Source organism: Natator depressus, chromosome 2, assembly GCF_965152275.1.
Source record: "Natator depressus isolate rNatDep1 chromosome 2, rNatDep2.hap1, whole genome shotgun sequence".
NCBI classification, from domain to species: domain Eukaryota; kingdom Metazoa; phylum Chordata; order Testudines; family Cheloniidae; genus Natator; species Natator depressus.
The window spans coordinates 133,173,622-133,197,991 of NC_134235.1; the positions used below are offsets into that span (position 1 = coordinate 133,173,622).

Genomic DNA, 24,370 nt, shown 5'->3' on the forward strand with positions numbered 1-24,370 from the left:
GTATTCTACTGGACTGTTTTCTCTCCTGGTGTATGAGTACCGCTGTTACAACACAATCCACTAGAACAGAACAGATGAATGATGCATCTAATCTGGTAGGCAACGTCCAATAGTAGAAAACATCAGACATTTTAGACACAAAATCCCCATATTTCATGGGGGTAATTGTGCAATAGCACGGGGGAATGTTTCTTCCAGTTTATACTCAGATTAATAAAGACAACTGTTCCCTTATAGTTCTTACCCTAGAAAATGTAACTGCAGAGGTTATTACACAAACGTTTTATAATCTTGAAATTTGCTTACCTAATTTTGCTACAACTAAAATTTCCTTTTTATCCTGATACCAGAAAGTCCTGTGTACTTTAGACACAGGGCTACACACACATCTGGATTATTACTTATAAATCAGTTTTAATTAATTTTCTTGGACTGAAATGCAAGATAGAAATTTTCTTCTCCAGGATAATGCTTTGTCATCAAATAAGAATTTGAAAAGTGTTTGCCAAGCAACCCATGACACCACAGACAGACTAATTCCATCCTTCCTTCCCCATCTCTGCCACTTCCACAGGACATAACCCCTGACAGCCAGTCTGCAGAACTTTCCCATGACCACTGCCTGCCAATCTTGTTAACTAATCCTGGTTGCGTGTGCGCGTGGAGTGATTTTTCTTGGGAGGGAAAGAGAAACCTTATGTTTCTCATAATTAATGAAAGTACAGCAGCCTGCAACCCCTCCTCCCAGGTTTTGGCAAGAAATTAATCACACGGCTTCTACTTCATCTTTCAAGACAGTCTCAGCTCTCAAGTTATGAGGTGCACAGCTTCAAAACATGCTACCTTCTCACTCGTTAAAAATATCTTGCTACCCTCCCCCCTCTTCCTTTGCATTATATTAGCTTTTAGTCCACTCAAAGTTATGCCAAAGGGGAAAAAGTCAAGAGCCTTCCCTTGGTTTCTGGCACTGATTTATGTTATAGCCCTCTTCAAACTAAGTCTGAAACAATTGAAAACATGTGTATGCCTGAAGAGGTCTGAGAAAAAGTCCACAGAGTCTAACTTCATAAGGTGTCAAATGCAAGGCTCCAAACTTTTTCTCATGAAAAGCACATTCTCTCTTCCCCACTACCCTAAGCATAGGTCAGTAACAAGTTTCACCACTTTTGGAAACCATGCATTAACCGATCTGAATACCTATAGTTTTCTGCTTTCACACAGATGTTCCTTCTTCCCCCTCCCTTAATTAAATGGAAGTTAGCTAACAACAGATTTCATTTTCCCTAAATATTTCAACTGGTGAGAGTCTTACGACAGAAGAGTATAACAAACAGAAATAATATGGATTACCTATGTGGGAACCAACAAACAATAGTATTGGTTAGCTGTCCCTTTCATCTTAACTATTCAATAACACTCACGTCCACAACACAGCCTGTGCATTAGACTCTAAGGGTATGGCTGTACTGCTATAAAACACCTGTGGCTGGCCTGTGTTGGCTCATGGGGCTTGAACTATAGGGGTATAAAATTTCAGGGTAGACACTCACCCAGACTCTGGGGAGCCCCCAACCCCCTGCATGGGGGCCCAGAGCTGGGGCGCCAGCCCAAGTCTGAAAGTCTACACTGCAATTTTATAGCCCTGCAGGGCGAGCCCCATGAGCCCGAGTCAGCTGACATAGGCCAGCTGCAGGTGTGTCGCTGCACTGAAGACATACCATCAGGTTACAGCATGCCAATGCTGACACCATGTTCTCAGCTCTGCACAACGTCTGCAGGTGAAAGTGAGTGTGGTCTCTTTCCCACTGTGATCAATAACAGAAGAAACTAAGTTCTACTCCCTCTACCCATCTCATCCAGAAACACTAGCCATCACCATGAAAAATATAATTTTAAGAACATAAAAATATTTTCAACTTTTAACTGTCCAGTATTTGAGACAACACCCATTAATTTCCCCCACATTACTTTAACTGTTAGCCAATGTTTTTCTTTTTAAATTGTTTCTGCCCTTTATTCTCCTTAATGCACCTTATAAATGCAGATTCATCTTTAGCACTCAAACACAGTTGGAAACCAAGGGGTGTCTGTGATAAAGAGCACAGCTCAAGCAGCTGGTGCTGTACAGCTTTGGCAAGAATCTCTAGATTGGATGGGAGAAGAAAAGAAGACATACCGGAAAGTGGAGACTGATTTACACTGATGAGGACATTAGGACTTTGAAAACGCCTAAATCCCAGTTTAAGTTTCACAAGGGACTGTAAATATTCTGCGTAAATTCATCCTTTTCTCTCAAGAAACCCCTTATGTAAACTGCATTAGTAAGACCTGATGAAATAAATGATGAGGCTAAGTTTGAAACATGGGAGTTGCTGGAAAGACAGAGGCAAGATGAGAAATGAAAACTAGGCACGGACAAACTCACATATCTTAAGAGGAAGGAAGTTCTTTTCATTAACAAACATGCCATGGGAAATATTAACATCTTAATGTTATACACGATTCACATTTTGTGCCTCTTTTTTAAAAAAATTGTATTTTCTGGTAGAAAAAAAGTCTTATTAAATCGGCCAAATACACTCCTTATGTACATCTGATGAATTCAGTGCAGTTGCATCAACAATGCATTTGGCCTTCAATGCTGGAAACAATCACTATCCGACACAAATATGAGATGCCTTTTAAAAAGGAACCTTACGCGTGTTTTAGTTAGACCATACCATCTCACATTATGTTACATCTTAACACTACATATTTAAGATTTCATGAAAAAAGTAACTTTTTAGTGTAGAAAGCATAAAAGGTAAGTTTGAATAATGTCTACGTGTGCAAATAAGTGCTCTTGTACAGAATGTAATTGGTTTTGGTTTAGTATCCTCAGTACAAAAACAGACTATTTACAGTTTGGAAGGGCAGAAATCATCTTTGTTTTCAACTAGTCTTCTCTAAAGAGAAGACATGGGGAAAGCGGGAAGTTAAAAAAATCTCATCTTTTGAAGATCAGTTGTAGGTAGTTCTCTGTTGCCAGTTCTGAGCAGGAAAAAAGGAAACTGAACATCACTAATACAAGCCCCTTCCCCCTGGCTTTTGCTAACTAATACACTGAGTACTTTCGGATCTCTCCTGCTGCCTCAAACTTTGTTGTCTTTCAAGAACTGCACACAAATATAAAGATGCTTGTAGATTAAAGCTAGTTTCACACAGAGTGGATTGCACGGAGCAGGCTGCAAAGAGCAACTGCTTGATAAAGAAGGATGACAGAAGTCAAGATTTTTACTGAATGCCTACACATTGTAGCCAATATAACTAACTGTAATCCTAGCACTCTACATTGACTCTCTTCCTACCCCACCCCAACCCTCGCTTACCCCTTCCATTTTCCATATGATTGTTTGAAATAGCATTTAATATCACTGCCAACTCAGTCACCATAAACATGAAAAGATTTGACATACCACTGCACAACATACTCTCATGCCTACACTTAATTTCCTCTGCATTAGGACCAGTTGAAGGAACTTAGGATGTTTTACATCATCTAAACTTCCAAGCCTGGTGACTGCTAAAAGATATTTTCAGGGTGCTACCAAAACTCTGTTCTAACCTTCATTTCAGCCATTAACGACTTGTCTACATTGAGAGAGTAATCGATTACTATGCTCTTACTCAACTCAAATGCGCCTCCCACCTGCTGTACAAAAGACAATTTATTGCTAGGGAGATACAAATTGAAGCTACCTTGGTAATTAAGTAGTTAGCCAGCTGAGAGCCCCCTTCTGGCCCTTGAAATGCACTAGTTCCTGCTCTGCAGCTCTTCAGTCAGTCATCCAGGTGTGGATCACATGTAGAGACCAACTTCTGCTCACCCAAACAATGCCCTCTCTTGCTCTCAACTACAATCATCCCCCTTCCCCTGTCTCTATTCCCCTCATGTATGCTGTCCCCTGCCCCCAGTAATGCCCGCACTCTGGTAGCTGTCCTCAGGAATGCAGTTTTCCTCAGGAGAAGGGCAGCTAGGAGAACGGGGGCGTTACTGATACTGCAGGAAGGGAAGAATGGTCAATGATTGCTGTCTTTTTTTCCTGTATCAACAAGCAGATCATCAGTAGAGGAGCTGCGGAGTGGGAGGCAAACTAGATACTGGGCTGTCGGGAGACATTACTGAAGGGGACCTGGCAAGGGAAACAAAACACTCAGCTGGGGGACTGAGGAGTTTGCCAAATACAGGAACCACGAGAGGCCAGCTGGTGCAACACAGCCCTAATGTGGAAGAAACGGCACCAATTCGGGCTGGGTAGTATGGATGTACTAAATTGTTCCTACAACTATTTTTTGCTATCCTACCAACTGATTTCCCTAGTGTAAGCACGGCCTAAGATTCCAGCATAAGTACTCAGATGGGGGGGGGGGGGGAGGGAGTTGAAGTCTTTTATATGATTTTAAGTTATTCTCACTTGCACACACCTTTTCAAAGATCACGTTAGCAAAACAAGGCTACAGGAAAAGGAGAAATTGTTCTAAAATCCCCTGTGAGCATTCAAGTGCGTGATTATGGAAACCCAAAAAGCAGGCGGCACTGTGCCCAGAGACTTGCCTGGAAAAAGTATAGAGAGACAAGGCTTTCGGACAGATCTCAAGGTCTGCGCAATCAACTGCAGCTCACTCCATATGGGCAAATCTAGACTACAAAATTAAGTTGACCTAAGTTATGTTGACATACAGCCACCGCAGTAATTGAATCAGTTTTACACGACCACACTACACTCGTTGTGTCGGCGGTGCGTGTCATCACCAGGAGCACTTGCACCGATGTACCTGCCAGTGTGGGGCATTGTGGGATGGTTTCTGAAAGGCAACAACAGTCGATGTAAGCAACACAGGGTCCACACTGACACCGTGTCAACCTAACTACGTCGACTTAAGTGCTACACCTCTCGTAGAGGTGGAGTTATTAAGTTGGTGGAGTGAGTGAGTTACATCAGTGGTAGCTACATTTTAGTGTAGACGCTTACAGAGTTAGGTTGACATAAGCTGCATTAAATCAACTTAACTCTGTAGTGTAGGCCAAACCTATGTTTTCAGGAATTTGCCATGCCCCTCTCTCTCACCCTCTTAATTTGTGACCAGCTCAAGTAGCTACGCTTCCTCAGACCCTCTCCCTAAAACATCTTTCCTCCTGGGGGAAGGGAGGGGAAAATAGAGATGCTCTGGGCCAGCAATTTCAAAATAATACAGACAGTCCACAGAAGAAATGGAGAACAGCCAGGTATGTAAAACAAAATTTTTGGTTTAGATAAGGACTGTTCAATCCCTGTCAAACAAGTCTGGCAAGTCACACACTGTGTAGCTTAATGACCAAGACCCAGCAGAGGCAGGATCAAACAAGCAACATGTTTTCTCTTCAGTGCAGAAGCTTGTTATTACAAACACCAAGGCACTTTTTATAGGCGGATTAAGGCAATACAGGGTCCTAGGCCCACACTTAAATAGAAACCACAGTGCCTCTACCCAGGCTTGGGGTGATAGCAATAAAGGCAACCCACGCCATAAGCTAAGCTTAACGAGAACCTAAAACCATCCCTGTTTCAGCTGGCACAGGTCCATCTCTGCTCCAGACCATCACACTGGCAGATCAGAGGGAGAACTCAGTCCCCACATGACTCGACAGAGGACTTGATGGAGTGGTAACAAGGGCCTGGCCCCTCCTTTCTCCAGCCCCACCAGAGTCTCTTGCTGGGGTGGGGCTTCCTCAGGCCATCAGGTTCCAGAGTTAAGCCACTGAGGTTGTTGGTTTTTTTTAACCTCTGAGTTAAGTTATGGCCAAACAATTCCAAGTAAACACATTTGTAAAGGCTAGCTTGGACACTTCCTAATTGTTTGTAGGTTACAAAGATTTCTAGTTTACCCTACGCTGCTGTCTAGCAAAAATGAAACAAATCCTTGCTTTTTGGTGAGCAGTTCATTGGAATCCATCGTGCTTACCACTAGTTTAACTGACACCGTTCATATTTAAACTGTGCGACAGCTTATTTGTTCTACTCAGAACATGTAAAAGAAATGACTTGCATACAAATATAATTGGACAGAATGAGTGGGTTTAGTCACCTGTTGAGCAACATGGGAGCTTGTGGTTTTTGGTGTGATGTGATTTAAGAAGAGCACATAAATAAAATTATGGAAATATATATCGTGGAGTAGTTTCACCACCTGATTATGACTATTTTAAATTAGGTAAAATGTGTTTTACATGTTGATACTTTTAATTAATCTGTTTCTAATTTAATGAAAATAACCGTAGTCTAAACGGTCTGTAAATTTTAATTTAGCAATAAGAAGCTTTTTGGCTGAACTGCATTAGAAGTACCTAAAGTCTCAGCTCTCTACCCTCTTTTTTACTATCTCATTGTGTAAGTGATTTAAACATTTTAAAAAAAAAGTATTTAGGCTGAGAAATTATGTGCCAAATTTCAGCCCCAAGTGGACTGTAACTAGCGAGTTACAAACCCATTAAATGAAATATATGTATTACTTATGATTCATATTCCTCAGAGACTTCACTGGCCTCCTGCCTCATGTCCTTTCACTGCGCCTCATATTAAAATTATTTTAAAAAAACCACTAGACTTTGGATTGCCTGATTGCAGGTCTTTTTCTTTATCCAGAGGTAGTTTTGATTAACATTTATAATCTGCATTTGGCTAATCCATACACTTGAAAATCTGCACAAATAAAGGCAGCCTCTGCAATTTTTAGCAATGGTTTAATATCAGCATGCTGGAGTGAACTATCTTTTTGTTAAGATTTCTTTCTTTCTTTTTTTTTTTTTTTTTTTTTTAAAACCAATTATACCAGACAACATTTCAGTGCAAATACAAAAACTCAAAAAAAAAATACGACAACTGTCAAAGTAAATTAAAGTGCCTTATTTTTGTCATTTTTCTTTGTGTATTCAATACATTATTTAAGCAAGTCATTTGCATTTGGACTCCTAGTCATCAATATGAATTAACGAGGTTCTACTGTGTTAACCCACCAAACCCAGATGACATGCTGTCTCTGTTTTCCCAGTGTCTGGCTGAGACAGGAACGAATGTGAGCAATGGCTGACTTGAAGCACACGCTGGACAATAAAGAGGTGATGCAATCCATTCCCAGCATAACCAAACGCCCTCTTCTGTTATTTATCATGTAGTATTCCCTAGGAAATTGGGTGGCTTATCTGTAGCCTTATTTCACAGCAATACTTCATGTATCATGTGAGAATTATTAAGAGGCTTGGCTGAATGAACTTCCCTTAGGACTTAAACTTATGTTGATTGCCTTCCACCCTATAACATCTGTGAAGAAACGTCTTACTAACAACCCACTTAACAGGCATTATAAACTCAAGCACGGGGGGAGATTGCTAAACATTATATCCTATAGCTCCATGAGTTCACTTACACCAATACCTACTAAATCCTAGATTACACTGGTGCAGAAAAGCTTATTAGGTAGAAATGCATCTAAACACAGTTAGCCATTTCTCTAACCAACATAGAGGAGGAAAGATTATGTTTGAAGACCATACCATGCATTAGTCCTCTTCCTCGGTACATATCAATAGATGAATGCGAGTATATACAGTACAATTTTGTAAATGATGTATAGGTAGACACACTAGATCCAGCTTTTGCTCAAATTAGAATGTGGATTTTATCCAAATGGAAGAGGAAAATATCACAGGCAAAAGCTGTTGAGACATTTCCCCCTCCCTCTTCTTCCCTGACAATACATAGCAGGCTTCTGGCTAACAGTGTTAGAGCTCAGGTAGACGCCAAGATCTATGAACTCTACAACCAATGACTACCAATTGCTGGCACAATTGCAGCTAGTCAAAAAGTAGATTTTCCCCCCAGCAGATTCAATAAATATCAGCCCTAAGTATTTTTGAGGGAGCTGAACTTACCCTCTTGCCTGCTTCTTTCTCTTCCTCATTTAGCAAAAAGTCTCAATTGCCAGTAGACTTGAACTGTTGCATCAGTACAGAAACCATGTCGTGTGTGTGTGTGAGAGAGAGAGTGTGGGGACTCTAGGAGAAAATAATTCTTTAAACACTCTTTTTAGAACCCTCTCACCTAGCTGTCTTAGGATGTCACTGATGATTTGCACACTTCTGCCTGGCTCAGATACACTTCACCCTATTTAATGAGATTTAGACTGTTGGAAACCCCTTCATGTTTTATAAGATATGTTACTGTGCTGATCTGAGCTGTTGGTAGACAGTGCCCTTTCAAAGTTGACATTCCTATTTGACACAATAGCCAGTATTGCCTAGCTGTCACAAACGGCACAAGGTATATTTTCAGAAAGATTCAGAGAGAGAGATTAGGGACAACTTTGAAGGTTAATTGGATTTTACACATACACAAAATAAAGGTCCCCTCTTTATCTTCACCATCATGCATCCTTGGGTCAAAGTTATAAATGACTCTGGGGTGGAGAAAAGGAATAGTATAAGTTCGGAAAAATGAAAGCCTTGCCTCAAGACTATGGTGTTAAGCCATGATACCTCATTGACAAGGGACTAAAATGCATATTCTTTATTGCATGTAGCCAATCTGGAGGAAGGAAGGTTGTCAGAAGTATGCTTCAGGGGAAACTACACACAGTTGGTGATACCTCAGTCTAAACTGTACGCCATTTGCTAAAAAAATAATAATAATAATAATAAAAAAAATGGAATATCACTTAATGTCTCTTACCTTATCACTGTCTAGTGTGTTCTGGGAAGTTCGTGATGCAATTGAAATAGTATCAGGCTGGCTGCTGCCATCTCCCTGACTGTCCAGGTCCTCTCCATCTCTGCAAACATACAATCCAATTGTCAGAATTTGGTTAGCACATCTGTTTCAGAGGCTGCCAGTTCTTATCTGCAACCCTAATGGAAGGCATCTAGATATCACAGCAGTGGGTGCCTAAGACAGAGCAGCTGATGACCAGCCTTGCACCCCAACATTTGCTTAATTACTTTATTTTATACTGTAATATATAATGAACTGAGTTAACTATCTTTGTCCAACTTAAGCTGTAAAAATATATAGCAGCAGCCAACCACAAGGAAGCTTGGTAAGAGAACCCCCCAGGTAGCCATTTCACCAAAACTGCAGAGTGTGAAGTCTGGTTTAAACAAACAAGCAACTTGAGTAAAAAACATGTACTGTAAAAGTTTAATGAGTACATCTGGTCTATGCCCACCTCCTAGGCTGCTGAACATAACACTGACTTCAAACAACACATCCTTTTAGAACAGCACCACAGAAAAATGCAAGGGAGCATTTAGAGCAGAGATTTGAACATGTACCTCACTGTGGTCAACTGGAGCTTAATTTACAGGGACCACACTTGAAGATAACGCTAGCCAACAACGACTCCTATCTTGGCTTAAGTCACGGAATGCACTGAGAACACTGTGTTCCTTACAGAAAATTCCATCATTGCAGTTCAAATATGGCCTTCATGATGGGGCACTTTAAAAATGATCCCCATCTTCTTAATAAGTTATTCAAATTCTAACCTCCTTCCTTTCTGCTTAGTTGTTGGAGCTGTTTTGGGGATGTGGATTGGCTCTTTCAATGCTCCTTTCAGATGAATGGTTCTTTCTTGTATCACTTCCCGAATGTGCTTGATCCAGTCTTGTTTGTTCTCTATACTGGAAGCCTTTAATATGCAAACAAACAAATGGACCATTATGGTTAAGAAGGCCTGTGTCCACTAGTAAACCACACATATACACATGGGAAAAGGCATAAGTATGGTTCCACATATTTATTTTCAAAAATATATTTAATAGAAAATTCCAGCTAGATGTTCCCATTTTCAAATTCCACTATTTTCATTTCCTGACTTTACCAATACTGTTTTATCAAAATATAAATAATTTCAGCTTTGCATACTATATGTTTGCACAATAAAGCACCCTGGAACCTTCATCAAGATTATGGCCCTATTGTGTTATAGCTGCTATATGAATACATTGCAAGACGTGTGCGGTAATAGCACCTTACAAATTAGTAACGGAGTAATAAATTCTAAGTGAAGTCTAACTGCATTTAAAGAGATGCTGCCATTTCATAGAAAATCAACTATTTTATTGAGGTATTTAAGCTTCTGTGTTATGTTTTCTCTACTACTTTTCCCATTTCTTGATATTTGCATGAAAACAGATTCTCAAGAACTGCCTCTCATTGAGCACCTGCACTTTTGTGGTACAACAAATAGTATTTGGTATCCAGCCACTTGATTTGTGGGTACAAATGCTATTTATGGCCAGAAAGAAAGTCACTTAACATCTCAATTGAGCTGTTTGCAAGTGCAATTAATTTCAGACACAAACTTATAGACAAGGTCAAGGTCTTACTAAAATTTGGTTTCAAGCATTAGCCTGCAGCTCCTGCTTCCTCTCCCATCAAAATCATAAACTTCTAATACATCATAATTGTTTATTTAATTATACAAACTACGTAAAGTTTCACAATGGGACTTCATTGGGGAAAAAGCTGCAGGAACAGCTAAATTGCAAGGACAAACGTTTAATTTTTTGTTAAAAAGAAACCCCAAAAAACAGCAACCCAAAACACCTCTCCTGCTTCAAAAATAGAAGATAGGGAGATTTGTTTCCTTACAGTTTTCCATGAAGTGTAGCTCCTTTTGCAGCTACAATACCAGAATTGCTACAAAGCTCCAGCTTCGACAATTCAGAGTGACAGAGGCATCTTTGTACAGAACAAGAAAAAAAATTGGCAGGAGCTAGTAACAAATGTGTCTGAAAAATAAAATGGCAAGGATGTCTTAAAGTATCAGACACAGTCCAACCAGATTATAAAAATATTTTCCAAAGAAAACCATAAAAAAAAACCTTAAGATGTTGCACGTAGCTGAGCCTTTAAAATCTTTATCTAAAGGGGAAAAAAAAAAAGCTACAGGAAATAACTTAAGTGTTTGAAATATAAACGCAGGAGACTAGTCTCTGACTGGGTAGCTACTAGTTATGCCAAAAAAGGTTGGGAAGAGAGGTGGTGGACTGAAATGTTGAGTTGTCTGCTGTAATATCAATTTAGTGTCAAGGACTTTTATGGTGCTAGACTTTCACATACATTTAATTAATTAATTTCCACATGGCAGTTGTAAAAAAATGCAAACCCTTTTTGCTGTCAGTCTACTCATTCTGGACCAGTCTGATTTCTCACCCTCCAAACACAGTAAGAGTGAGATTTTTTGTGTGGTTTCTAGACCAATGCCTTATGACTAAAATTAAGTGCCTGTTATAGAACATTTCATACTTGGATTTAATAATCAAGGGTTTTAATCCTCTTCACCCAGTAAAGGGATAGATTAAGAACACAGCAGTTCCTGTAATAGCCACCATATGCTGTTACCATACAAATAATCCCTCAGATATTCCATTATAGGGTAACTGTCCTGTTGACTTAAAATAAATGTAAGCAGCAAATGTGGTAATTTTTTTTCTTTTTAATTGGCAACCGCTGGATCCACCAACATTTTATCTCTATCAGAAGACATGAGAGCTCCTGCCAGTCACTCCCTTCCCATCCAGCCTGCTCTGCCTGGGGCAGACTCCCCTTACTCTGAGGCACTCTTGCCTTCCTCCTTAGTAAGGCAGCTCATGGAAATTCTTAACTGGTTATAGTAACTCCTCGCCTAACGTTGTAGTTATGTTCCTGAAAAATGCTACTTTAAGTGAAACGATGTTAAGTGAAATAAGTGTGTGTGTGTGTGAGTGTGTGAGAGAGAGAGAAATTTTTTTCGCCAGACAAAAGACGTTATATACACACACACAGTATAAGTTTTAAACAAACAGTTTAATACCGTACACAGCAATGATAATTGTGAAGCTTGGTTGAGGTGGTGGAGTCAGGGGGAGGGATATGTATTAGTAGGAACATTGCCAGAAGATCGAGGGAAGTGATTATTCCCCTCTATTCAGCACTGGTGAGACCACACCTGGAGTATTGCGTTCAGTTTTGGTACCCCCACTACAGCAGAGATGTGGACAAATTTGAGACAGTCCAGCTGTCATAAATATTAAGGGAAGGGTAAACCCCTTTAAAATCCATCCTGGCCAGAGGAAAAAATCCTCTCACCTGTAAAGGGTTAAGAAGTTAAAGGTAACCTCGCTGGCACCTGACCAAAATGACCAATGAGGAGACAAGATACTTTCAAAAGCTGGGAGGAGGGAGAGAAACAAAGGGTCTGTGTCTGTCTGTATGCTACTTTTGCCGGGGATAGACCAGGAATGGAGTCTTAGAACTTTAGTAAGTAACCTAGCTAGGTATGTGTTAGATTATGATTTCTTTAAATGGCTGAGAAAAGAACTGTGCTGAATAGAATGACTATTCCTGTCTGTGTGTCTTTTTTGTAACTTAAGGTTTTGCCTAGAGGGATTCTCTCTGTTTTGAATCTAATTACCCTGTAAGGTATCTACCATCCTGATTTTACAGAGGGGATTTCTTTACTTCTATTAAAAGTCTTCTTGTAAGAAAACTGAATGCTTTTTCATTGTTCTCAGATCCAAGGGTTTGGGTCTGTGGTCACCTATGCAAATTGGTGAGGATTTTTACCAAACCTTTCCCAGGAAGTGGGGTGCAAGGGTTGGGAGGATTTTGGGGGGAAAGACGTGTCCAAACTACGTTTCCCAGTAAACCCAGTTAGAGTTTGGTGGTGGCAGTGAAGATCCAGAGACAAGGGATAAAATTAATTTGTACCTTGGGGAAGTTTTAACCTAAGCTGGTAAAAGTAAGCTTAGGAGGTTTTCATGCAGGTCCCCACATCTGTACCCTAGAGTTCAGAGTGAGGGAGGAACCTTGACACCAGCGGAGGGCAACAAAAATGGTAAGGGGGTTGGGGCACACGACTTATGAGGAGAGGCTGAGGGAACTGGGGTTATTTAGTCTGCAGAAGAGAAGAATGAGGAGAGATTTGATAGCAGCCTTCAACTACCTGAATGGGGGGTTCCAAAGAGGATGGAGCTAGGCTGTTCTCAATGGTGGCAGATGACAGAACAAGGAGCAGTGGGGGAGGTCCTTAAATATTAGGAAACACTATTTCAGTAGGAGGGTGGTGAAGCACTGGAATGGGTTACCAAGGGAGGTGGTGGAATCTCCATCCTTAGAGGTTTTTAAGGCCCGGCTTGACAAAGTCCTGGCTGGGATGATTTAGTTGTGGTTGGTCCTGCTTTGAGCAGGGGGTTGGACTAGATGACCTCCTGAGGTCTCTTCCAATCCTAATAGTCTATGATTCTATGACATTTTCCAGGGGATGCCTTGCTGCTAAATGATGAACTAGCACTCGGCTGAGCCCTCAAGGGTTAACACATTGCTGTTACTGTAGCCTCACACTCTATAAGGCAGCACGAATGGAGGGAGGGGACACAATAGATGCATGGCAGTGGCTGCAAACATTCCCTGCGGAAACTGAATGTGATGATGAACCCACGCTATCCGACTGGAGTGCACCACTAGGGTGCTGGGGGGGGGGGGCACACAGAGACACGTGAATTGCCCCTTTAAGTACTCTGACCCCACGCTAAGTATACTGCCTTTTTAAATAGATCAGCAAGCTGAGACAGCAGCTGCTGGCAGCAAGCTCCCTCTGTCCTGAGCCCTGTTGTGTCCCTCCCCCGCTCTGTGAAGATGGTGTATGGGGGGGGGGGGGGAGGAGGACAGACAGGAGCAGGGGGAGGAAAACACCCTGACATTAGCACCCCTCTTCCCCCCCACCCCCCGCAGAGCAAGCAGGAGGCTCGTGGAGCAGCTCCAAGGCAGAGGACAGGAGCAGCACTTGGCAGTGGGGGGAGGGACAGCTGAACTGCCAGGCAATTGATAGCCTGCTGGGCTGGGGAAAGCTGATAGGGGGGCTGCTGGTCCCCCCTGGTTCCAAGCCCCCACCAGCTGGCTCCAATGGGCTGCTCTTCCTGCAAGCAGTGGACAAAGCAGGCAGCTGCCGAACATTATAAGGGAGCATTGCACAACTCTAAATGGGAATGTTCTCTAATAGATCAGCGACGTAACAACGTTAAATGGGACAACGCTAAGTGAGGAGTTACTGTATTACTTTTTACTGTGCTGCTATCTGTTACTTTGTCCCACTCCTACATTTGAGATTTCTCAGGGCCAAAGTACCCAATATTCTGATCTTTAGCTATTCCCACCCCCACCCTCCAAAAGAGTATTATTCCTACCCACGTGAATATTTCTATTTTGTGTAATGTGAAAAATTTCCCTCCAGTCAACGTAGTCTGATCTCAGGCCCCAGATCAGCCAGAGTTGGTGGTGGTGCCTTGTTCCACTTGGTGTCTACTACCAAGGGCTGGAACTCTGTTGCATCCTTGCCACAACCCCTGAAGTGCGGCTTCGGCCACATACTCATGACTTGGATCATCAAAGACCTCTGCCATAGCTCGAACAAAGTCTTCAAACAGTCCTAGAAATGTGCTTGATTCTTCCAGGAGTGGAGATGCCCGAGCCAGGGCCTCCCCAGTAAGGAGGCTGATATCAATCCCACTTGGGCTTGATCAGTGGGGTACAACTGTGGATGTAGTAGAAACTGGAGCCATGAAATTTGTTGCCATCACCGTTGAACTTGTCAGGCGAGGGGAAGCTTGGGCTTGCAGGGAGCAGGGATCACTGCTGATGGCAGCATGGCTTGAGCTTGCAGAACCACATTTTGCACTTGCATTTTGCACTTGCATTTTGCACAGGGAGGCAACCCCGGCCTGCAAGGTCTGTAGGGCTCCCAGGTATCGCTGTCAGAGATATTGGCCTTTGTAGAATCCACGTTCACTGTATCAGCTCTAGTTCTATTATTGTTGGTGTTGGGGATGCTCAAATCGTCACGTGACTGGGACAGTGGTAGTCACGCCCAGTGGTCAGAGCAGAAGATGGATGCCAGGAAGTGGAGCCCAGAGTCAGAACCAGAGTCAAAGGCCAGCTCTGACCCATGGCTCTGGCATGTGGAGTCCAAAATGAGGAATCAGAGCTGTGGGTTAGACCAGGTTACCTGGAGTGAGGCAAGGCTGGGGCCAAGGCAGGAGCAGGGCTGGGAACAAGCAGGCACAGTCTATCACAGCTGTGGACAAATGCTTTGAGCAGCCGCTAAACAGCTGCTGCTGGGCTTAAGAGCCGGTCTGCTGATTTTTCCCACCAATCAGATTGTGTAGCCAATCAGGCAGCTTACTACAGGCCAGCTGTGTTCATTAGGTTGCCTAGAGATCGGCCCTGCTGCAGGCCCTGCTTTCTGATGCTCCCTATACTCACAATTTACAGGCTGTTCTTTCATTTTATAACTCACAGCCCGGTTCTCAAAAGGCTTGTCACGGCACCTCTGTCTCTGGTTTAACCCAAGAATGGTCTTCAGCACTATCACAATGCCCCCTGGTCATGCTTATAAGATTTCTGCCCTGTGGGAATACACGTCTCATGGAACCTGGGCATTATAGCTGCTGCAGTCCTCTTCGCTGTCCCCCCTCTGAAATGCTGCTCAGTTCTCTTGTAGTACTGGCACCTCTCAGAGATGCAGGATAAATAACAGAGGCTGCTTTCCCCAGTGTTCACCCATTCACACACCACACTTTACTAGGCTTTAGGCGGATCAGGCTCAAGTATAGTTTAACACTTCCTTTGTGGCATTTCACATCTTTCCTTTACTAGTAAGCCACAGTAGGAGTCATGTCTTCCACATTGCTCATTGTGCATAGGATTAGCCTTGTTAGAATAAAATTTTCCAAACCTGGGAATTGCTACATTAGATTTGATTAGTTATCTATCTAGTAGAGCACACCATTCATCAGCAATTCGTAACAGATACAGAGCACAATAAACCCTGTAACTGACAGTTATGGAATAGCCTGTCCATGGGTTTATTTCTTCCTGACTCCATCAGTTAGCGCTGGCTTAAATTCTCAAGCAAGAGGATTTAAATCCCAACAGAAAAGCAAAGTAAACAAATTAAACAGCTTTACACTCCTCTCAAATTTACAGGAGATAACAAGATTGCTTATTCCTAGGTGGGCTGCACAGACTCTCCCAGTATCTAAAGGGCCACTAAGATTTAATATACACCACCCCTAATTAAGGTTAAGGTAAGTTTACTGGCTCAAGGGGGTGTCCATCCATAGGCAATCAATTTCACAGAGGTTATTTTTTTGTTTGTTTTAAACAGTAATGTATAAAGATCTGCAGTCAACCAATTGATATAGGAAGCATAAATATGCCTCCTTGAAAAATTACCTTAAGCACAATTTTGTTGTCAGAAGTTGGTGTCCTTCCTACCCACAGTGCAAATTTGCACGGATCTCCTTCTACGTGCTCCGTGACACCCAGCTCTGAAGTCTGGAAGTGAGAAAAATTGGTTAGGACTTTATGATAATTTTTGCACAGTATCCACAGAAAGACAACTATTCCACTAAGCTGAACATATACTCCTAAGTCACTCCTGAGCATTCAAAAGTTCCTCTTCACATTGGCATTGTTGAGAACCCCATCTGTTGGCTTTTTTGCTTAGAAATAAAATTTTTCAGCAAACTACTTCCAACATTGGTATACAAATTAATAAAAATGTGGTTACACCACCAAACAACATGTCAGAAATTCTATGTTCTGATTTTTCACCCAAATCCTCATTACTCTATTCTAAGTGTCAGTTTCTCAGGCTATAAGTCAAGCAGCTGCTGTCCTCACTTATTTCAGTTAGAGATCAAGGCAATTATTACAGCAGGTAAGGGATAGTATTCTTGCCTGGAAATCATGGGTTAACAAAAGAAGATTTTTATTTATGTTTAAAATTCTAATCTCCTTTCTACCTAAGAAATCACTTCTAATGTGTTTCCTTTCCTCTGCAATAATGGAAATGATTCAGAAATTGCATGGCCTTGGAGGTGAACTTTCCGAGATGTGTATTCCAAGTAGGTGTGTGCGCGCACTGGAGCTGGAGACTTTTGCCTAGCAGTTTCTGTGGAGAGGTGGCATTCATGCCTTATGGCTGTGGCCCCTCCCCAGATACATGTGGCAATGCCGCCCCAGCCCCTCAGTTCCTGTGCACTGAACATCCAGGGGAAGACTTCAATGCAGAGGGGACTCAGGGTGGGCCGTGGAATACATGTCTGCATCCCATCTTGAAGAACCACAGTTATAGTAAGTAAACATTTCTTTTTCTTTGAGTAGATGCAGAGGTGTATTCCAAGTAGGTGACTAGCAAGCAGTACCCCCATCTGGAGGTAGGGTTTGGCGTCTACCTTAAATAAGGACTGCAGGACTGAACTTCTGACATTAGTGTCTGCTCTGGAAGATGCAATGATTGCGTAATGGTTTGTAAATGTATATATGGACGACCATGTGGCCACCCTGCAAATGTCCAATATGGAAATGTCATTAAGGAATGCCACCGATGTTGCCTTCGCTGTCGTTGAATGTGCCTGTATCTGCGGGGGTCGGGGGAGGGATGTAGCAGAAGCTCTCTCTTGATCTTGATACAAGATGTTATCCTTCTAGAGATGGTCTGTACAGAGATTGCTTGTGCCTTCATGCGGTCCGCACAGGATATGAACAGGCAAGGCGAAGCACAAAACTATTCAGTCCTGTTCAGATAAAAGGCTAGATAGCATCTAACACATGGAGGCATTATTTCTCCCGGGAGAAATGAGGTTTAGGGAAAAATACAGGTAAATACACCACCTGATTCAAATGAAACTCAGAGATCACTTTGAATCCACGTTCGGTTGTGGCCAGAATGTAACTTTGTCCCTGGGGAACTGCGTGTCAGGAGACCAAGTCATCAGGGCCTGCAACTCTCATGCTCTCCTGGCTGAGTTAAAGGCTTCAAGAATGCAATTTTCTGTAGCCTGATCGGACAGTGGCTAGGACCCAACTGTTGAATGTTATCAAGACCCAGGCATTGTAAAAGTGGGCCAGCCTGCCTGAAAAAGAAGGGGGAGGATGATGAGGGAGGAAGAAAAACAACTGGAAGAGTACTCTAGAACTAGCAAGTGAAAATGGGTGCTTAGCAGGCACTGAAGGCTGGTGTGCAGAGCGGCCAGGTCCCAAACTCTAGTGCTTCCTCTTATGAGACCTCTCTCTCTTCCTGGGATAGTTTCATGTCTTGGGGTTGGGAGGGAAGGGCTTCACAAAGGGGTGCTGCTGCACCCCATAATGGCATCTCTGGATGGGTGGCGTATATACCTCCAAAGACCTTAAGGTAGTCCTTGAAAGAATGCAAGATTTCATCTGTCTTGTCCAAAAACAAGATTCAGCCATTAAATGGCAAGTCCTCCATGGCTTGCTGGACATCCAGTGTGATCCCCGTGTTCCGGAGCCAGGAAGCCCTCTACATAGTAATTGCCAAAGCCCTGGCCCTGGCTGAAGTGTCTGCCACATCAAGTGCTGATTGTAAAGACATTTTAGCCACCAAGCAACCCTCAGTGAGAAATGCCCAAAATTCATCTTGGGAAGCCTCAGCAACTGCTCTTCAAATTTGTCCACAGCCGACCAATTGAAGAAGTCATATTTGGCAGCAAGGCTTTCTGGTTCATGATCCTCATCTGTATTGATGATGAATATCTTCCTGCCTAGAAGGTCCAGGCACTTTGAGTGCCTGTCCCAGGGGGAGAACTTCAACCTGCCCTTCCAAACTCTGTCGTTCAATGCTGTGACCATCAGGGAGCTCTGGAACAGGTGTGAATAAAACCCCTTATATCCCCGTACCAGCACAAAATACGCTTGGCCACCGGCAGTACAGAGGCCAGGGTACCCCAAAGAGACTTCACAGGCTCAATGAGCATCTCGTTAATTGGGAGGGCCACTCTCCCAGGGACAGAGGACTGGATAATGTCCATGAGTTTATGGGTATTCTCCTGGAGAAACGCCACCTGAATACCCAGGGACAAGGCCACCTGACGTAAAAAGTCTTGGTATGCCCTGAAGTCCTCCGGGATGGAAGGGAAGGATGAACCTGGCCACAGCTTATTGCCCACCGAGGAGGATGAGGTTGTTGGCTGGACCAGAGGCAGATCCTGTTCCTGAGGAAGCATTTCCAGAAGGGGAAACTCTGATGGCTCCACAGGAAGGGGAACCCTGGGCATCTGGACTTGCAGCTGATCTGCAGCCACGAATGCTGCACGAGCAGGCGATCTCGCTCTTGAGACAATGAGCAAGATCTCTGGAAGTGAGGAGCTTCCCACTGAGCCCAAGGCAGCCACTGATATGGGTAAAGCATTGGTGGCCAGCAGGCGCTGGGCCAAGGGCTTCCATCCTGGCCTCAGGGCACATGCCAACCTTGATAGCTGTACTGGTCCACCGGTTGCCTCTGAACCCTTTCAGTTGAAGTGGAATGGGAGAATGAGGAGCCTGACTCTGAAACAGAGGAGTCCTGGACCTCGGAGACATGGGAGGAGCAACTCCAGCGGGAGCCAGCAGGAGATCCGACTCATCCATAGCCCAGAATGAGGTCACAATCAGCACTGCTGATGTAGTTGGTACCACCGGTGTCAAAAAGGTCAGTGCCGTAGGCCAGGTCGGTCCTGGTGTAAATGATAGTACTAGGGCGCCTGCGTGTCTCGATGTTGTGAGGGCGGGGGGCATGCCAACATCCACAGAATCATCTGCAGCATTGATGCAGAGGAAGGGCCCGTGTGGTGGGGCGATGCCCCACCCCCATGCCAGACTGGGCTTCAACAGGCCAGATCGGCTGCGCCAGGTGGCAGCCAATCAGGGAGGGCCTGTTAGAGAGCCAATCAGGGCCAGTATTACAGCCAGCCAATCAGGGCTAGGCTAGGCCCTATATCAAGGCTGCCCAGGAAGGGAGCGGGCAGTCTCTCCCAGGCCTTCCGAGGGTGAAGGTCTGTCTCCTGCATGAGGAGACTAGCACCAGGGACAGCGCAGTGCTGGGCAGGCAGGCGGAGCAGAAGGGAACTTCCGCCCAGTACCTGCCGGGCTGCGGGCCCTGAGAAAAAGGGCTGAGCCAGTGCAAAGGGGCCGAAGGGGAAACGGCCCAGGGAGAGAGACGGACAAAGGGAGAGAAGGAGGGCAGGCAGGAAGGCTGCTGCCAAAGGGTCCCTGGGTCGGGACCCAGAGTAGAGGGCGGGCCTGGGTCCCCCCCCCCTTCCACTTCCACCTGGCCATTAGAAGTGGACATCACGGATTGTACCAGACCTCTGCCAAAAGGGGTTAGACTTTGGGGTGCGGTTGGCTATTGTGGCTGGGGTGAAGAGAAGGACTGCTGATAACACCAAACCCCTGGAAGGGGGTGAGACCGGAGCAGTGGGCACTACTGGAGGGCAGTGTCCTGAAGAGGACGCTGCAAGCTGGGAGCAACGCAGGTCAAGATGCCAATCTAGGGCGAGAGATGGACGGGACACCACTGGCAGAGGGCGCGCCGCATGAACTGAGCTAATTCCCAGAGTGAACAGCAGGAGTCGCTGCGGTGATGAGTCCAAACCCCGTCACAGCCTGGTACTGAAGAACTTTGTACGGTCTCCGGTACCGTGTCCATATTTTGTGGCGAGGTGCTGATTTGGCGGCATGCTCCAACTGAGGGGTCATCACAGGTGCCAGGCCCACAAAGTCTTGGACCAATGGCAAGGATGGGACTGAAAGGCAGAGTAGGTCTGCCACAACCTGGTACGCTGATGTCACTTAAACTGTCGGTACTGGACTAAACAGATGCCCAGAGGCCGGAACTGGAGTTGATGGCATGGGGTGTCTGCCCTCACTACCCTGTACTGAGGGAGAGTCAAAGTCACCTGTGTCAGTCCGCGTTCTTCTCAGGAGAGTGGGAGAATTCATCCTGGCACCTAGAGCACTTCTGATCAGTCTTATGCGACCTCCTCTTTTGGTGCCGACAACTAAGAACGACTCCTACGCCTCTTCAGAGAGACCCCTGACCCAAAACAGGAGGCAGCGCTTCCCAAGCCAGAGGGTGATCTGCAGCCTGAGGAAGGCCATGGCACTGGGTCAGGCCTCGTGGCCTGCTCAAGCAGCTGTTGCTTAAGGCGAAGTCCACCACCTGAGTCCTCTCCTTGAACAATCTGCAGATTGAACAGTGCTCCTTTAAGGGGGGCTTCGCCAAGGCAGAGCAAGCACCACGTGTGGTGGTCATTGTTAGGAATCACCACCCCACATGAAGGGCAATGCTTGAACCCCAGTGAGGGCATCACCAGGGAGCACTACCACTAAACTAACTAGCCATTTACAACGTACAATCAAACTAGATGAAGAGATAAAATGCAAGGTTGTGAAGCAACAACTGCACAGAGCTCTGACTCCGGCTGATGGACAGTGAAAAGGAACTGAGGGGGGTTGGGGCAATGCTACCTCATATAGCCAGAGGAGGGGCTATAGGCACAAGACATGAGCACCTCCCCTCTAGGGGCACTAGTAGGCAAAAGGCTCCAACGCACGCACACACTTACTTGGAATACACATCTGCATCTACTTGAAGAACCCGAAACATAAAAGGGTAAATTAAAGGACGAAGTATTGGCTTCTCAGAACATTTGGGTACAGGCAGATGTTTTAATACCAGAACCTTGTAGAGAATTGCTGTCCAATAACTTGTTTTTCTTTCCAATTGGAGTATAAAACGTCAATTAGTTTCTCCTTTAGCAATACAAAAAGAATGTAGTCCAAGAGAACTAGCAAATAAATTAGGAAACAAATCAAACTGCAAGATGCCTGACTCTTTAAATGTAAAAAGGTGAACGTTCAGAATTGTTATGTGGGATTATGGCTTAAGTGTAAGTAACATGCATAATGGAAACTATCTTCCTACACACACACACAGCACTACTAGCATCTACACACTGACTGTAGTGTGCACTGGAGAGCCAGAGCATGGGAGGCACTAATTTTTTTTTCTAATAGCATTTCGACACTACTTGCTTTTGTGGCCTTGGTCAAATCAGTTAGACTCACTGCTTTGTCATCCACATCTGTAAAACTTTACCTCATAAGGGTGTTTAATGTTTGTAAAGCACTTTTATTTCAAAGTGTAAAATATATTTAAATTGATCTATGAACAATCTTTGCATGTGCCAACATGCTATACAATGCAAATACTGAAGGGTATCTTAACATGTAACATCACAATTAAAAAATATCAGAAAAGTATTTTTAAGTGAACTTTAAAAAGTCATGAGTGTAAGTGATACTTGGAAAAGCAATCCTCTGGGTGCTACAGGGACGTTGGTGTTGAAAAGCCCCATCCTCAGATACGGCTTAGTCAGAGGATAGAAATATTAGAAAGAAATCAGATTATATTTCTGCCTGTACCCTATATAAATTAATATGAAATAGACTATTTGAAGAAGAGAATAAAAAACCCTAGTAATACAGAATTCCACTGCTTGTCTCAAACTAAGTCAAGAAATAGAATAATTTATATTTAGCAACAAGTTCTAAATATAAATTTTAGTTATTAAGACAACAACTTGAATTCTAGTAAAGTTTTAAAAAATAATTTTAAAGTACTGTAGTTTCAGGTACTGCACTTGCTCCCAAGTCCTGCCAATTTTTACAAATTTACAAATCACATCTTTTTAAATTAATGTCTCTCCTCCATCTACTGCAAGAAACTGCTTATTCATAAGTGCTGTAAGGTGTAGCCCGTGAAACTGAAACAAAAGGAAAATATTTTCTTCCTCCAACCCCTCTCAGTTGTTTGACAGTAATTCAGCTGTTACTTGTCACAATACTGGATAAAAAACAGTTGCATGCTTTTCAGGTGGTGGCATTCCTTTAATTTCACTTTTAGTCGAGTTACATGTAGTAATTAAGTCATCAATCTCTGATTTTGAGACAATGTACTTTTGTATTACTGGGGGGTGAGGGTGGTGGGTTTGCTCTCTTTCTTCAACTTAATCCCCAGAGTATTATCTTGACAATATCCTCATTAGAGCTGGTTAGAAAATGCCACCATGGGAAATTACAACAAAAACAAAAAAAGATTTTTGTCAAAAATTTCCAGGGAAAATATCAACTCTGTCTAAATACCTGAAATAAAAAATAATCAGCTTTCAGCAGAAAATTTTTTGATTTTTCTATGAAAATTCAACATTTTCCATGGAAAGGAAACACGATGTAAAAAGTTTTCCACAGAACACTGGGATTTTTGACAAAACCAATATAAACAGAAAATTTTCCACAAGCCCTAATCCTAGCTCTGCCTTGAAGATTACCATTTCCACAAGCACACAGAAATGTTTCCCTCTCATAGGTTAATAATGGCAAAGACCAGATGGGCTATGATGTGGGATTGCGCAGCAGGAGGACAATACACTGTCTACTCCTAGCAAGTATGAAAAATCTGGCAGCAGCACTGATGCACCCAGGTATAAACTCTTAACACATCTGTACAAGACAGTTAATTTCACATAGAAAGTGCTGCCATTTCACAGGGAAGCTGACAGAACAGTATTTATATGCATAGCTTTTAAGATCGAAACAAGCAGAAGTTGTTGGAGGACTCGGAGCTCTATCATACAACCCCGTTCTCTGACTCCAAACTCTTATTACATTTACATTTTCAAACTGTTCCTCCAGTGATATCTTGAAGTTTTTTTTTTAAATTTACTCGATGCATTCTATTTCTGATATCAGGTAGGACTGCGGCAGAGCAACACGAACTCCAGCTTACGATCTTTCCTCGGCACAGTGCAACATGAGAAGATCAACACTGGACAGGAAGCAGAGCTCTGGGATTGTTTTAGACGTTAGTATTAATGACGAATCCCATTTTGTTTCCTAACTTTCATTACTGACATTTAGCTGGGTCAGAAGTTGACTTCATGCGGTTCAATGGGTTAATACACCAGCTTCTCATCCCTAGAAACTTCAAATCAAACCACGGTTTAGATCACAAAAGAAAGAGTTTGGTTGTCTCAGTAGAGGTCCTACAGATTGCGATGACTGGCAGTCTGAGCCCTCAGGATATTCTGAAGCCCAGGGTGACCTTTTTTTGTTTTTGGTGGGTCACAACTGAGGCACAGTACTAGTTTTTGGTACGTGTAAGGAAGCAGCTTTCACAGTGTTTTCCCAGCAACCACTCTGGCTCTAAGAGCTACCAGCAGAAGCTGGGAACTGAAATGACAAGCTCGCAAGGGACAGAGTTTATTTTTTAGTACTTGTCCTACACGTGGCTCTTCCTCCGAGGTAAAGTCTTAGCAGCTGAGATCTCCTGAGGTGCTCAAACTAATGACTTCCCGGGGTCAGCTTCATGTGGGCAACAAAGTAGGCTGTGCTCAATGAGGGAATTTGTTACCAGCCTCACTTCAACGCTGATGTTTAGGTCATGTTGTAGTTATTCTCCCAATCTCTTCCAGAGG

The 24,370-nt window shown here is 43.5% G+C and overlaps 1 protein-coding gene and 1 long non-coding RNA gene across 4 annotated transcripts in view; one reads left to right on the top strand and one right to left on the bottom strand.

Moving 5' to 3' along the window:
• Positions 1-23,711, top strand: part of LOC141982719 (uncharacterized) — a 30,178-nt gene extending 6,467 nt beyond the window's left edge. Inside the window, exons 2-3 of the long non-coding RNA XR_012638198.1 lie at positions 7,069-7,135; positions 23,646-23,711. This is a non-coding gene — a long non-coding RNA (uncharacterized LOC141982719). The remainder of the gene's footprint in view (positions 1-7,068; positions 7,136-23,645) is intronic.
• TRIO (trio Rho guanine nucleotide exchange factor) overlaps positions 1-24,370 on the bottom strand; it is a 399,978-nt gene that overhangs the window by 98,209 nt on the left and 277,399 nt on the right. For all 3 annotated transcript variants that reach the window (XM_074945021.1, XM_074945022.1, XM_074945023.1), the window contains exons 31-33: positions 16,287-16,388; positions 9,557-9,699; positions 8,745-8,844 (exon numbers count right to left, since the gene is read on the bottom strand). In XM_074945021.1, the coding sequence (XP_074801122.1) occupies positions 8,745-8,844; positions 9,557-9,699; positions 16,287-16,388 (345 nt within the window). The remainder of the gene's footprint in view (positions 1-8,744; positions 8,845-9,556; positions 9,700-16,286; positions 16,389-24,370) is intronic.